This window comes from Aquarana catesbeiana, linkage group LG02 (assembly GCF_042186555.1).
Source record: "Aquarana catesbeiana isolate 2022-GZ linkage group LG02, ASM4218655v1, whole genome shotgun sequence".
Classification (NCBI taxonomy): domain Eukaryota; kingdom Metazoa; phylum Chordata; class Amphibia; order Anura; family Ranidae; genus Aquarana; species Aquarana catesbeiana.
In genome coordinates this window covers 450,266,188-450,281,482 of record NC_133325.1, presented here as the reverse complement: position 1 = coordinate 450,281,482, position 15,295 = coordinate 450,266,188, and the positions used below count along the sequence as shown (strand labels likewise).

General features: G+C 43.4%; 1 protein-coding gene across 6 annotated transcripts in view; it reads left to right on the top strand.

Annotated features, from left to right (window-relative positions):
* DLGAP3 (DLG associated protein 3) overlaps positions 1-15,295 on the top strand; it is a 623,552-nt gene that overhangs the window by 489,007 nt on the left and 119,250 nt on the right. For all 6 annotated transcript variants that reach the window (XM_073615583.1, XM_073615577.1, XM_073615578.1 and 3 more), the window contains one exon: positions 3,135-3,478. In XM_073615583.1, the coding sequence (XP_073471684.1) occupies positions 3,135-3,478 (344 nt within the window). The remainder of the gene's footprint in view (positions 1-3,134; positions 3,479-15,295) is intronic.

Here is a 15,295-nt window from a genome sequence, read left to right as displayed (position 1 = left end):
ACTTTTGTGGACATTTAGACAGACAGCATCTCAGATGTTTGGGTAAGGGAGGTGATTTCAAAGGGCTACAAATAATAGTTCTGCTCCCAACCCCACCTTACTTCTAGTGTCATTAACCTTCCGGTGTCACTAGTGTCACTACTCAGATTAACATACCTTCATGCAGGTCTTGTGGGTCTTCTGGATCATAGAGTTACCACCCTAATTTCTGTTTCAGAAAGATTTCAAAGAATTTATGCCAACCCTTTCACAGTTCCAACACCAAGAGGGGCATATGCCCTCTCATGGATCTCAAGGCCCTGAATGTCCTCATACAACTCCAAAAGTTTCATATTAAATTCACCAGGACTGTGATAGCCTACGTTCATTAGGGAGACTTTCTGGCTTCTGTAGGAATCAAGGATGCACACTTGAATGCCTCTTTTATTTCAGAACATCATCATTTTGCTAATTTTGCTGTGCCCCCCCCCCCCCCCCCCGTGTTTGCCTTGTATTCCCAGGGCATCCCTATTGTGGGAGATTGGGGTTGCATTGTTGATGATCCTGGCCATCAACGAGGTTCAAACCTTCAGAAGGTTTGGTTGGATTCTGAATCTTTAAAGTCTGCGTTGGATCTGACTCATCACCTAAAGTATCTGGGTCTTACCCTGGTCATAGCTCAAGCAAGAGTTTTTCTTCCACAGAAAACCTAAAACTCTCCACTTCCAGACTCAAACTCTTTAGTTCATGTTGGCACCTGTGGGGCTAATGGTAGCCTCTTTTAAGGCAGTCTCATTTTCCCAGTTTCACTCCAGACCTCTTTAACTGGTGGCTCACTAATCCAGCTCTGCAGTTGGGAATCTCTTGGAAGATCATCATAACAGACTTCAGCCTAACAGTATGAGGAGGAGACACCTTGATGATGCAAGGGACCTTGGATGTTGGAGAAATCCCCATTCTCAAGTAATATTCTGGACCTTCTTAAACTTTGGGCATCTTGACTAGACATTTTCCTGATCAGGATCAAGTCAGATAATGCCATGGCAGTGGTGCATATTAACTGTCAGTCAGGATACAGAAGTCTTGCTACACTAGGAGAAATATAAAGGTTTCACCAGCTTTGCCTGTTGTTCACTTCCCAGGCATGGATAGTTGGCAAGGAGTCTACTTCAGCTGGCAGTGGCTGAAACAGGGGGAGTGGTCCCTACACTCCAAAGTTCTCCAGAATCTGTGTCACAGGTGAGGGACACAGGAGATGGAGCTCCTGGCCTCCAGATACAACAATTGGACAGCCTTGTCTCCAGGTGCAGAGACTCTCTGTAAAAAGCAGTGGATGCTCTGGTGGCTTTGTGGGATCAGTACAATTTGATCTATGCCTTATCTCCCCAAAGCACCTTCCTCATCTTGTATGCAGGATTAGGATGGGGGCATTCCGGTGATACTCCTGACTCCAGAATGGCCCAGGCAGATGTGACATTCCAACCTGATCAGACTCCTGACAGATGCTCAGTGGGCTTTTCCAGATCAACCAGATTAGTCCCAGGATTTGATTTACCATTCTGCTTAACGTTTTTTGGCTTTAATGGCATGGCTGTTAAAGCCCAGGTCTTAAGGTACAGGGGCATCTATGAATCAGAGATTCCTACAATATTACAATTTTGAAAATTCACTTCTCAGAAAATATACCATTGGAAGGCATATTTTTCACGGTGTGAGTAAAGAAACTTTCATGCCAAAATATACTCCTTAGGACAAATTCTGACCTTTTTACAATCAGGTCTGAATATCCATTCTTCTGTTCCCCAGTACATCAGATAAAGATTTTCCTATATTATCTGGATGTAGTTTGGACTGTGTGTGGACCTACTTGCAGCCACTGCCTACACGAGAAAACAGGATTTTTGTAATTACCCTATTATTTCTTAAAATCCCTTTCTTCAGGTTCATTTAAGAACACTGGTCCCATCCCTTTTTGTTTATGGTCTTTCACTTGACACTGCTTTGTTACATAACTGAGGCATGCTGGGAATGGGAGGAGTAATGCAGGCTGGTCACTTTTTTTTGTCAGTGTCCAAATCTTTCCTTACAGTAGATTGCAGTATAACCCAAATGTCTTTGAATCCTGTGTCCCCCAATGAACTTGGAAAAAAAAGGATTTATTGGTGAGTACAAACATTCTCTTTTTCTTTGTACATCTTTCCCTTATTGATCATATCCTCTGCTTATTACATGGATATTGCCCATAAAATAGTTTACAATGCGCACTATCCTTATATCACTGTATTAAAATGAAAAAACAACAGCAATGGCATGAACTGTTATGCTGCTGGACTGATTTTTATTGCTTTTGATTTTTTGCTTTTGATTATAAAAGCATTCTTTTGGGCATTTTTGGCATGACACTGGATTGGGCTGCACTACCCTCCAGAAACGCACCAACGTAGCTTCTGTACCCTTTTTTTTTTTTTGATCCAATTTTGGCACGTTTTTGAATAGCAAATTTTTGCACATTTTTGGGCATTTTGTCACGTGATAAAATGCCTATTACCATAGTACGTTTGGGATGCCATTAAAATGAATGACACCCAAATGTGTGTTGCGCGTTTTGGGCGTTTTTAGCATCTTTTTTAAACACGAACAGAAACAAGCAATTCCACACGTGTTTCCAATACACTCAGGTGTGAACAGGGTAGAGGCATCAACAACAAAATTAGTATGAACGATTTCAGCACCACCTTAAAAAGTTATACTACAGATGTGGGCATACTCACAAGCCCCTTCCATGGAGGTGTTTAAAGGAAAAAACTACATTGTACAGTTTTGAGATGGTGTAGATGCATTGGTGGTCAAGAAGGTGGTATATATGCATTGGTGGGAAGAATGCCCCCTTACAGATAGGTAAAATGATCCTTGATATCAGTGGTTACTTATCTGAGAGGCTAACAATCCCCCTAGTCACCATACAACTGATATATTTTGTACCTGTCAATTTCTTGTGTGTCACAGCGTGAGTTAAAAAAAAACCCTACTGTTTTTTTTTTTTTTAAAGCTTCTTAATCCAATAACTAAGCTAACTTATCTATGTGCCTGCATACTTAAAAATGCGTAGTTAAAGTTTGATAATGTTGACATGCTGTTATTTTATTTTGCTGCAGCCTTCAGTTACCGTAAAGCCCCACCACCCATCCCACCAAGGCTCCTTTCCAAGCCTCTCATCTCGGTTACAGCCCAAAGTAGCACAGAATCAACACATGAAACCTTTCTGCACAATGAGCCAACACGATTACCTTGGTCCAAAGATGGCAAGGTCCATTGCAATTCTAGTGAAAGTCTAGAGGGAACTAAGGCCAGAAATTTGTCTTTGGACTTGGCAACTGTCCAACAGCGAACTTCACCCAAACCTTCCACTGTGATTAGCAAAGCCCTACCAATAGTAAAGAGGGAGGAGCTTAAGAATGTCGCGAGGCAGAGAAAATGGCGTCCGTCCATTGGTGTACAGGTATGAATTTAAGATTCTCTCCTTTCACTTTAGTAATGTATCTTTGTGAGAAAAATGTATTAATATTTGTCATTTATTTTTTATTACCAGGGTTTGCTTAAAGTGTTTGTTAAGTGAATTTTTTTCCCATTCTAGTTCCATCTGTTATATAACAGTAAGCTCCGCAGTGGATGTCATTTATAAAAATTTCCTGTATAATTCCTTATTTCAAAGCGCCATTTGGCGCTCAGGTGACTGCCCGCTGGTCTCCTCTCCCAATATGATAGCTGCAGGGGAAGGTGCTGGGAAACCCCCGCTAACGCCAGCTGAGACGAGGAGAGGAGGAGTCATGTGAAATAAGCTATTATACATCATATTTTTATAAATGACACCCACTGCGGAGATTACTGTTATATTTCCCGGAAGAACTTAGAAGGAAAACACTGTTATTTTTAGAGCAGGAAGGAAGGATCAGGGAGCTGACAGGCAGGGAGGGAGGGGGGGAGGAGGACACAGACACAGGAGAGCAGGGCTGCGGATTACGGAGACACATAAACTGACCACGTGTCAAGGCTCAGCAGTCATGATACACCGTGGTCAGTTTGCATAGGGGAGGGCAGAAATTGTCAGGATCAGCCAAGTTTTTTAGGTGTTACAGGGGGCACAAGCTGTATACCATGCTATAAAGGAGTAGGATCCAATTACTTTTTTTGGGGGGTTAACAAACGCTTTAAGCCAAATAAAAGAAAATCAGTTTTATTTAAATATATAAAAAAAAACACAAAAAAAAGAAACTCCGAAATTACTCCTTAAAGTGTGCTTATAGGTTGCTTATCTGTTGTTCTATGTGATGTATATATTTGACTGCTGCTTGGAATATCCACATGTACAATTCCCATACCATCCATGATTGATAATTAACACTGTTGTTGATGGTAGATGCTCTAATATACAGTATTGTAAATGTGTCTATATTTTTGGTGCTTGATTCTCCGCTCCTTTTGCCTTTAAAGAATCAATGATCTTTTACTTCTACCATACCAACCTCTCATTGTTTGCCACCCCTCTCTGCCAATCCCTCCACTGGCTTCCGATTGCCCAGCTAATTAAATTTAAAATACAAAGCTATGCACAACACTGCTTCAAGCTACATCATCAATCTTGTCTCCAAATATCACTAAAACCATCTTCTCTGCTCCTTCCAAGACCTTTTGCTTTCTAGCTCTCTAGTCTCTTCCTCCCATGCTTGTTTCCAGGACTTCTCCAGAGCCTCTTCCATCCTTTGTAACTCTCTACCTCAATCTGTCTGGCTATCTCCTACTTTGGCCACCTTTAGGCAATCCCTGAAAACTCATCTCTTTAGAGAAACCTATCATACATCCACCTAACAACTGAACTTTTAAATCTTCCATCAGCAGGGCCCTCTTAACCCTCTCCTGTTTGATTGTATTGTAACTGTACTGACTCTCTCTTGGATTGTAAACTGTAGGCGCTATATAAATAGTGTATTATAATAATAATAATAATTATTATTATTATTATATGTGAAAATAAGTTTGCTTTCCTAAGAAAGATTTGTTTTAAAACTCTGGGACATATTTATACAGCAGTGAATGTGACATTTACCAAGTATTCACTGCAGGTGAATTAATCACAGTCATTTAAAATACCGTACATGCACCAGGAAGATATACCTACAGTAAATGTTTGATGACTGCCACATTCACTGCTTGTAAATAAACACATTTAATGGCAGATTTGCATTAATGCTCCCTTCATATAATTTGTAGGTGATCTATTCCCTTTAAAATTCCTTGGCACTAGAAATTGACAAAGGAAGATACCATCTGTTTATGTCACGAGATGCCCAATTATTACCGAGCCAATGACAATGACTTCAATGACATTTTAATAAAGATGTTTTTCTTATGTACATGGCAATAAAGAAACCTACTATATTTTTTTTGAGAAATAAAACAAATTGTTATTTTCATAAAACCTGTTTCTGGTGACTCCCATAACTCCCCTATCCATAAAGTGTGCACCCCAGACTTGCTAGCATGACTTATAGAGAGAAGAGTCTTTTAATTGTGGGGTGTGTTACAGTTGTGATTGGCAGCTGCTAGCTGAGGGTTACTTATAAATGTGCCTAGGTGTGGGAGTCCTTTAGGTGGACTTTTGGAATAGTAGCAAGGTATGTTCAATAATAGCTGTTACAGAGGCTTAATGGTTAGCACCTATGCCTTGCAGCACTAGAGCCTTGGTTTTAATCTCAGCCAGGACACTGCATCCAGCTTGCATGATCTCCCTGTGTTTGCATGGTTTTTCTCCAGGTACTCCAATTTCCTCCAATGCTCTAAAGTAGGGGTATGGAAATAAAATTCACAAAGGTCCGGTCATGGCCGATCCTTGGGTCAGAGACGCCTGGGTGCAGAAATATTTCTGGCGCCCCCCATGGGCGTGGTCATCTTACTAACTCCTACCATTTACAAATGTTTCTATGGCAACGAGACAATGGCACAACACCTGAGGATAATGCTCAACAGCTTATCACCGGTAATTATAAACTTTTGAGTTTACAGTTGTTTCAGTAAGTCTAAACTACAAGCATGCCAATCACATCCTGAATTTTACCAGCATTAACTAATCATGGCTCATCATTGCCTGTCACCAGATGCAACATGCCAGCGTTGCCTGCCACAAGATGCAGCCTGTCACTTGCCACCATTGCCTGCCACAAGATGCAGCAAGTTACTTGCCACCATTACCTGCCACAAGATGCAGCATGTTACTTGCCACCATTGCCTGCCACAAGATACAGCGTCTCACTTGCTACCATTGCCTGCCACAAGATGCAGCATGTCACTTGCCACCATTGCCTGACACTTGCCACCATTGCTTGTCACTTTCCACCATTGCCTGTCACCAGATGCACCCTGTCACTTGCCACCATTACCTGCCACTTGCCACCATTTGCTGTCATCAGATGTAGCATGTTACTCATATCCTGGCTTTCTCTCCATCCCCTTCAGCTGGGCATGTCGGGGGCTGCAGTTTCCCCCTAGGATTGCAATGGGCCACCCAGTCCTCGGGACTACATGTACCATGATCCTCATTTCTCCTTCTTTTTGTTTGTATTTTTTCCCCTGGCCAATGGGAGGAAATGGGGGGAGGAAACATAGTTCCGGCTGTCCTGGCAAGCGCCTCTTCCAAAAACAGCAACATGAGGAGGAGAGAGGGGGAGAAGAGCTCGTGGCTGCTCTCTCTCCACACACAGAGACACAGCCGCTCTGATCTCATGCTGTTCTGCTGCCCACTAATAGAAGGGGGAATGGGCTGGAAACAGAGTCCTTTTCTGACAGTGGCCCCTCGAGCAGTGGGAGAAGGGAGGCAGCGATGTTCCTCCTCCTCAGACTCGCTCCTATCGTTTGCTGGTGGGGAGAGCAAGTGGGAGGGGGATCCGAGGCACCTGAGCTTCAGCACCCCCCCACCTTAGCTTGCGGCACCTGGGCGCATTGCACGCTAAGCACCCGCCCAGGATCGGCCCTGGGTCAGGTCAGTTAAACTTTCTTCCAGCATGGGTCTGAGTCTTATATTTGTGCTACAACCCAGATCTTTAATATCACAGCCGTTCCCCACCTGTACATTTCAGTTCCCCCTTTACATCACAGCACGCTCCCCTCTTTATATCACAGCCCTTTTCACATCACAGTCTCCCCTTTACACCACAACACCCCATTTTTACATTGCAGAACCCCCCTTTTTACATCACAGTGCTCTTCTTTATATAACAGTCCCCCACATCTTTACAATTCAGCCCCCTTTTACATTACATCGCTCCTTTTACAACGCAGCACCCCCTTTACATCACAGCACTCCCATTTACAATAAATTCCCATTTACATCACAGCACCCCTATACAATACAACCCCCCTTTACATCACAGCACCCCCTTTACATTACAGCACCTCCTTTACAATACAGCCCCCTTTACATCACAGCAACCCCCCTTTGCATCACAGCAGCCCCTTTACAATACAGCCCCCCTTTACATCACAGCAACCCCCCTTTGCATCACAGCAGCCCCTTTACAATACAGCCCCCCTTTACATTAGCCTGCCTCCCATTACATTATAGTACACCTTTCACGTCTCAGCCCCCCTTTGCATCAAAGTCCCCCATTTGCACCCTTCACATCACACCCCTCCTTTACAATACAGCCCCCTTTACATAACACTGTCTCATATCCTTCAGTCCCCATTCACATCACAGACCTCCCTCATTTACATCAGTATCATCAGCCCCCACCTCACATCACAGCCCCACTCTTTACGTCTCAGTTCCCATCACATAACAGCCCTCACCTTACATCACAGCACCCCCCTTTCTTGTATCCCAGTTCCCTTCACATTCCTCCATTTGCTTCCATATCAGTCCCATTAACAGCCCCCCCTTTCCTTGCACCTCAGTCCCCTTCACATCCTTGCCCCCCCTTTTCTTGCATCCAAGTCCCCTTCACAGCCCCCCTTTCTTGTATCCCAGTCCCTTTCACAACCCCTCTTTTCTTTGCACCCCAGTCCCCTTCACAGCCCCCCTAATCCTTGCACCCCAGTCCCTTCAGTCCCATCCCAGCCCCCCCTTTCTTGTATACCAGTCCCTTCACAGCCCCTCCCCTTTCTTGTTTTCCAGTTCCTTCACAGCCCCCTTCTTGTTTTCCAGTCCCTTTTACATCCCTCAGTCTCCTGTACCGAAAGCACCATCCCTTACATTCCATTTGCCCCTTCCAATCAAAGCCTCTCTCTTACATTTCCATTTTTACCTAGCACTGTGGTTGGTGGGCAGGGCGTGTCTGGATGGGGGCCAGGACTGCCCAGCTTTTCCTGTTGGTGGACGGTGGATTAGTTGTTAGGGCCTCCCTGTGTCCTGCAGGCAATTCACCATCTTGTGAGCTTGGGGGTCGAGCGATCCCACCCTCTTTTTGTGTGTGCCACACCTTCTGCCTGTCAGATGCTCTAAGGATGGAAGTGAGGCGGGGCGAGGTTATCAGCTGGGAGATGACACACAGGCTGATGGATGGTGGAGGCTCGGCCTGGATAGGACTGTCATTTAGTCCAGGTATGGATCGTGGGCCGTCATTTAGTGACGCCTGCTCTAAAGACATGCTGCCAAGTTTATTAGCTTCTGTTTAAATTGGTTCTAGTAGGTGATATGTGACATTCTGGATGAAAGTCATAAGCCAAGCTATTGGGAAGGGTTGAGGAAAGAAAGCAAATATGCTAAGAAAATGCTGTGCAAAATGCTTTCAAGCTTATTAGACATGATGCCCGGAGAGCTGACCCACATAATCGACGAGAGTTGGATACTGAACAGTTATGTATAAACTGCTGCGATAACGGCTAGGCCACAATATAATCAAGCACCTCATCCCCAAATTTGATATAAAGAACAATAGGAGACTACTGGGTTTATAGCAGTACCAATGACAATATTCATCAAAAATGTAAAATTAACAGAATGTTTTATTGCTACATAGTTAAAACATGATCATTTTAGAAAAACACACAGTTAAAATATGCAAGTCCATGATGTAGTCATACTGATAACTTAGGTAAATGCTCGTGTGGTGTCTGTTCCCTACATGTTTCGCCAATATTGGCTTCCTCAGTGGACTTGAAGAATACTAATGTTTTAAGTACTACAACAAAGCGAAAGAAAAACAATGTAATATTCATTAACATATATAGTATTCATAAGTACAGTAGCTAATTGTAATTTAATACAAATAGCATTCAGTCTGTCGCACACATCCCCCGCTTACCAAAGCAATCACCAAACAAACTCCCAGCTGTTCACCAACAATGAAAAACTGGAGAAAACTCTATCCACTTTATGTACATAAGCAACCTTCCTTCATCACCTTGAAATTCATTTGTGAAACATGCCATTCAGTATCAGCCATTATTCAGAATAAGACAATTTAAACAAAAATTCTTGTTTTATGTGCAATTTTATAATTTTTTTATTTTCCCTTATGTACAGATTGTTCATACATTACATCAGGGGTCTCCAAACTTTTTAAAGAAAGGGCCGGTTTACTGTCCTTTAGGCTTTAGGGGGCCGGACTGTGGCCAGTGTGAGTAGAAAATGTCCTGTTATCAGTGGGAGTAAACACTGCCCCATCATTGGTTTTAGCAGGAGGAATAGTCCCCCATCATTGGTCTTAGCAGAAGGAATAGTGCCCCATTGATGGTGTCAGTGGAAGGAAGAGTGGCCCATTAATGGTGTCAGTGAGAGGAATGGTGCCTTATCATTGGTGTCAGTTGGAGGAATAGTTTCCCAAGAGCAGGATAGAGGCAAGCAAAGGGCCACATCTGGCCCTCGGGCCGCAGCTTGGAGACCACTGCATTACATGATTATTGGGTCAGTTTTCTTTAATGGACATTTACTCTGGACTCTGCCAATACAAGGAGCTTAAACCAGCCATTCATGTGCTGTACTGATCATTTATGTAATCATAATCATATCCTTAATATATAAACCTTTTCCCTGACATACACATTGCTCAAATTTACAGTACGTAGCTTTTTGATTTACACTTTATGTACACTGATAGTTCTGATTTGGATACAGGCACAGTTTGGCTATCAATTTTAGGTTGCAGGTCCTTCAATTTTTTTCATCGAAGAAGGGGAGTGGTGCCAAGAGGGTCACCCACTGATGACTCCATTATGAATCCATTCATTATGAACTGGCAGAAATTTGCTCAGTGTATGTACCAGCTTAATGGAAGTTTATGACAGCCCGCTCAATGGAAGTTTATTACAGCCATTTATGACTGGTGTCATTAACAGACTTCTGCTGATCCTGGCTAAGATGTTTGTGCATTTCTCTCAAGCTGATCTGCTTTCTATCAGTGAGGTTGATTTACTAAAGGTAAATAGGCTGTTCACTTTGCAAGGACATTTTCATTTAGCGAGGGAATTATCCCTTAACTTAGTGAATGAGGTGCTTTCATAATCTAAACATGTGGGTATTCTTTGCAAAGTGAATTTTGACCATGTTCACTAAGCAAAAGGAAAATTCCCTTGCAATATAAACAGCATGTTTGCCTTTAGTAAATCAACCTCAATGTCCTCCAAAAGGCTGCAGTCCTATCCATAGGCATGCCCAAAAAAATGATTAATATTGCTGTAAGAAATTATATAACATTCAAATTAAGATAAATTGAATGCTAACTTAAACCCGTCAAAAACCTGGACAATGCAAGGCGAGCAGGTGATAAAAAAGAGGTTAGTTTCAAAATGTAGTAGATCCATAGATTTATACAGCTGAGTGTATATTTTCATCTCGATTTTTTCTTTAAAAATCTTTATATGGTCTTCTATATAACCATCAGGAATGTTAAGGAGGGACTGAAATTTGTCCATATTCATTGATCTTTGTTAAAGTAACCTCCGCCTATACATTTTTTCCTAATGTGCTCTGTTTGATTGCCCAGGTTTGTTTTAAAACAATGTTTTATGATGCTGAAAATCTGTGAATGATCCTCAGTTAATTCCTATTTTAGTAGGAAAAAGAATGAATTCTTCATTACATGTTTCCTTTATCCCAAAGATGAACAAACTGGGGAGAAATACTGTATGAAGGTCATTCCAGGTATAATCACGTATTAGCATATCCACCCTAAGGAAGCATAAAGGCACATCCATAAATACATAGGGTTTAGGTCTGGAAACATCCATCACCTTTACCCTCAGCTTCTTTAGCAAGGCAGTTGTCGTCCTGGAGGTGTGTTCAGTATGTCACAGTACATGTTGGCATTCATGGTTCCCTCAATATACTGTAGCTCCCCACTACTGGCAGCACTTATGCAGCCCCAGACCATGACAGTCCCACAACCTAACTGTAGGCAAGACACACTTGTCTTTGTAATCCTTACCTGGTTGCCGCCACACATGCTTGACACCATCTGAACCAAATACGTTTATCTTGGTCTCATCAGACCACAGGACATGGTTCCATTAATCAATGTCCTTAGTCTGCTTGTCTTCAGCAAACTGTTTGCAGGCTTTCTTGTGCATCATCTTTAGATGAGGCTTCCTTCTGGGACAACAGCAATGCAGACCAATTTGATGCAATGTGCGGCATATGGTCTGAGCACTGACAGGCTGACCCCCCACCTTCAACCTCTGCAGAAATTCTGGCGGCACTCATACGTCTATTTCCCAAAGACAACCTCTGGATATGACGCTGAGCATGTGCACTGAACTTCTTTGGTCGACCATTCCGAGGCCTGCTCTGAGTGTAAAAAAAAAAACTGTCCTGTTAAACCTCTGTATGGTCTTGGCCACCATGCTGCAGCTCCGTTTCAGGGTCTTGGCTATCTTCTTATAGCCTAGGCCAGTGATGGCGAACCTTGGCACCCCAGATGTTTTGGAACTACATTTCCCATGATGCTCATGCACACTGCAGTGTAGTGGAGCATCACGGGAAATGTAGTTTCAAAACATCTGGGGTGCCAAGGATCGCCATCACTGGCCTAGGCCATCTTTATGTAGAATAACAATTTTTTTTTTCAAATCCTTGGAGAGTTCTTTGCCATGAGGTGCCATGTTGAACTTCCAGTGACCAGTATGAGAGAGTGAGAGCGATAACACCAAATTTAACTCTCCTGCTCTCCATTCACACCTAAGACCTTGTAACACTAATGAGTCACGTGACACCAGTGAGGGAAAATGGCTAACTGGGCCCAATTTGGACATTTTCACTTAGGGGTGAACTCACTTTTGTTGCTGAAGAGAATCAAACGGTATTTCCGTATACCTGACAAGCCCAGCTAGGTATAATCACAGCAATTACCACACTCACAAGACCCTCTCAGTACTGAGGAGGCTTCTTGGTGAACACAAAAAGAGATGATGCAGAGTCTAAATGTTCAAAGCTATCTGATTTAATTCTGGGAGGGTATACAATTTATATACGTTATCATTAACCAATCATTGCATGGAAAATGGGAGTGATTTTATACATTTAATACATTTCATATCATTACATTGCCCAACACCTTAAACATGGCTGACATAGCAACTATAGTAACCATGCCATCTGCTTCCATGACTCATAGTCATGCCTTTGGTGTTCCCCATTACACAGGAAAATGTCCCAGACAGCTCTACACCACAGAAGCTTTATATAGAAAGGTACAGAGCAAAGATGCTGCTGTAAGCTATATTTTCTTATATGTGTGCCTTGCAAAAACTGTTACAGTCTGTCACAGTCTGAGAATACAGAACTTAAACTAACTAGCAGATTAACCCAAGTAAATCTTATATGAACTTATATAAAGATGGAGTCACTTCTGTTCAATCATATTACTACAGTTGCCAGTGATATAGACATTAATGGCTGTGTGTTGAGTTATTTTGAGGGGACAGCAAATTTACACTGTTATACAAGCTGTACATTCACTACTTTATATTATAGCAAAGTGTAATTTCTTCAGTGTTGTCACATAAAAAGATATAATAAAATATTTACAAAACTGTGAGGGGTGTATTCACTTTTGTGAGATACTGTACCTTTAGCAGTCTTTAAATCTACAAGGAAATTTGAAAATGACCCTTGTAGTGGGGCATCCCCCACACTTTAAGGATTAAATACTTGATTTTGTGTCATGGATCCGCAGTAATGTTTGTCAGCTTACCTCTCTATGTGTTCAGCTTGAGAGACCAGCTGCCCTTCATCTGGTTGCTTAAGTTATCTCTCCTCAAAGCATGGCTCCACCCCAGGCCCTATCAGGGAACACTATATTAACCTGTGCACTGCAAGCCAGCCCTGCTGATCAATATTGTGTGTTTGGCTTCTGTGTGCTCTTTGCTGTGTGTTTTATGTCTGATTCTAGTTACCGATCTTGGCGTGTCCTTGTCTGCTTCATATCCGACCTTTGCGTGTTCCTTGACTATCCTTACCTGCTTGTTGCCCTGACCTTTGCTATCTCCTGACTATCCTTTGTTGTTGCAGCCTGCTGATTCCTCGCCTAGGGCTCCATCCACAGCAGTCAGCCGTAGGGTCCACTACCTGGCGTTGCACTCTTGACCCCAGTCTGAGTCCAGGTGCATCTGTCACCTGGACTCAGACTTGAGACCCAGGATTCAAATCAGACTCAGGTGATGTGATTCCTCCAGGATCTGGCTTCCCGCTTCAAGCAGCTTCAGGCCTCGTTGGCAACCCAAAGTCAGCAACCTCAATTACAATAGGCAGCTGTAGCTATTCCAGTCGCAACCACACATTCACTACAACTGTCAGTTCTGTCCAGTTTCTCTGGGCACTCCAAGGCCTGCAGGGGGTTCCTCAGCCAATGCACCATTCATTTTGAACTCCAGCCTCAAAACTTCCCGTCTGATCAGGCAAAAGTAGCCTATGTTATTTCCATCCTCTCCTGTGAAGCTTTAGCCTGGGTTGATCCCCTGTGGGAGAAGAATGATCCTGTAGTTTCCAGCCTGTCCAACTTCTTGAAGCTCTTTTGAAAAAATCTTCGAGGAACAAGCTCAGGTTTCTTCAGCAGCCAGTGCCCTTTTACATCTTCTTCAGTGGGACAATATGCTCTTCAGTTTCGCATCCTCACAGCTGAATTGAGCTGGAACAATGAGGCCCTAGTTGCAACCTTTTTACATGGCCTCTCTGACCGTATGAAAGATAAATTAGTGGGAAGAGCCATCCGCCCCAATCTGGACGGTGTAATTTCCTTGTGTAACCAGAACAATATTCGTTTTCAGGAGAGGTTCCTAGAAAAAAGACCCCAGCACTCCCTGGCCCCTAGCCAGTCTGAGCTACTCTCCCTTTGTCCCGTGGAGCATCTTCTGCCTGCTGAGGAACCTATGCAGCTGGGTCAGACCAGGCTAACCCCCGGAGAATGTGCTAGGTGCAGAACCTTGGGCTTGTGTCTCTATTGTAGGGGCAAGGGTAATTTTTGTGACTCCTGCTCGCTTCCCCCGGGAAACGCTCGGGTATAATACATCTGGAAGGTGGAGTATTGGACCCAGAAACATCACCTTCTCATCTACTTCTGGTGTTCCTTCATGTAGGCACCCCCCCTCAATCGATCTTTGCATACCTGGATTCCGGTGCTGCTGGCAATTTTACTGGAGAACTGCTTCTTCCATGAAGCTTACACTTTCGCCCCTCACTACGCCACTGGTAGTCTCGGCAATTGATGGCACTGTTCTCCCAGGGGGCCCTATCTGCTTCCAGACTCTCCCTATTAAGATGTCTGTAAGGATACTCCACCAGGAGTGGATATCCTTCCTTATTCTATCCAAGGCCTCAACCCCCATTGTATTGGGCCTTCCTTGGCTACAGCTCTACTCTCCACATGTGGACTGGGCTTCTGGGCAGATCCTGGCTTGGGGTCCCTCACGTTTCTCGTCCTGTCTTCTCAAGGTGGCCCCCAATGAGAGACTTCCAGTTGCTTCCGCATCTGTATCCTCTGATCTCCCCTCTGCATACAGAGATTTCCGGGATGTGTTCTGCAAGAAATCAGCTGAGGTGCTTCCTCCTCACAGGTCCTTTGACTGTGCTATTGACCTTGTTCCCAGAGCAAATCTGCCCAGGGGTCATACCTACCCCCTGTCAGAGTATGTCGCAGAGAATCTAGAGAGAGATCTCCTCTGGAAATCCTCATCGTGTGCAGGAGCAGGGTTCTTTTTCGTTGTCAAAAAGGATGGTACCTTGAGGCCCTGCATCGAATATCGAGGTTTAAACGCGGTGACCATAATAAATTGATACCCCTTACCCTTAATATCTGAGCTATTCAACAGGTCAAAAGGTGCCTCCATTTTT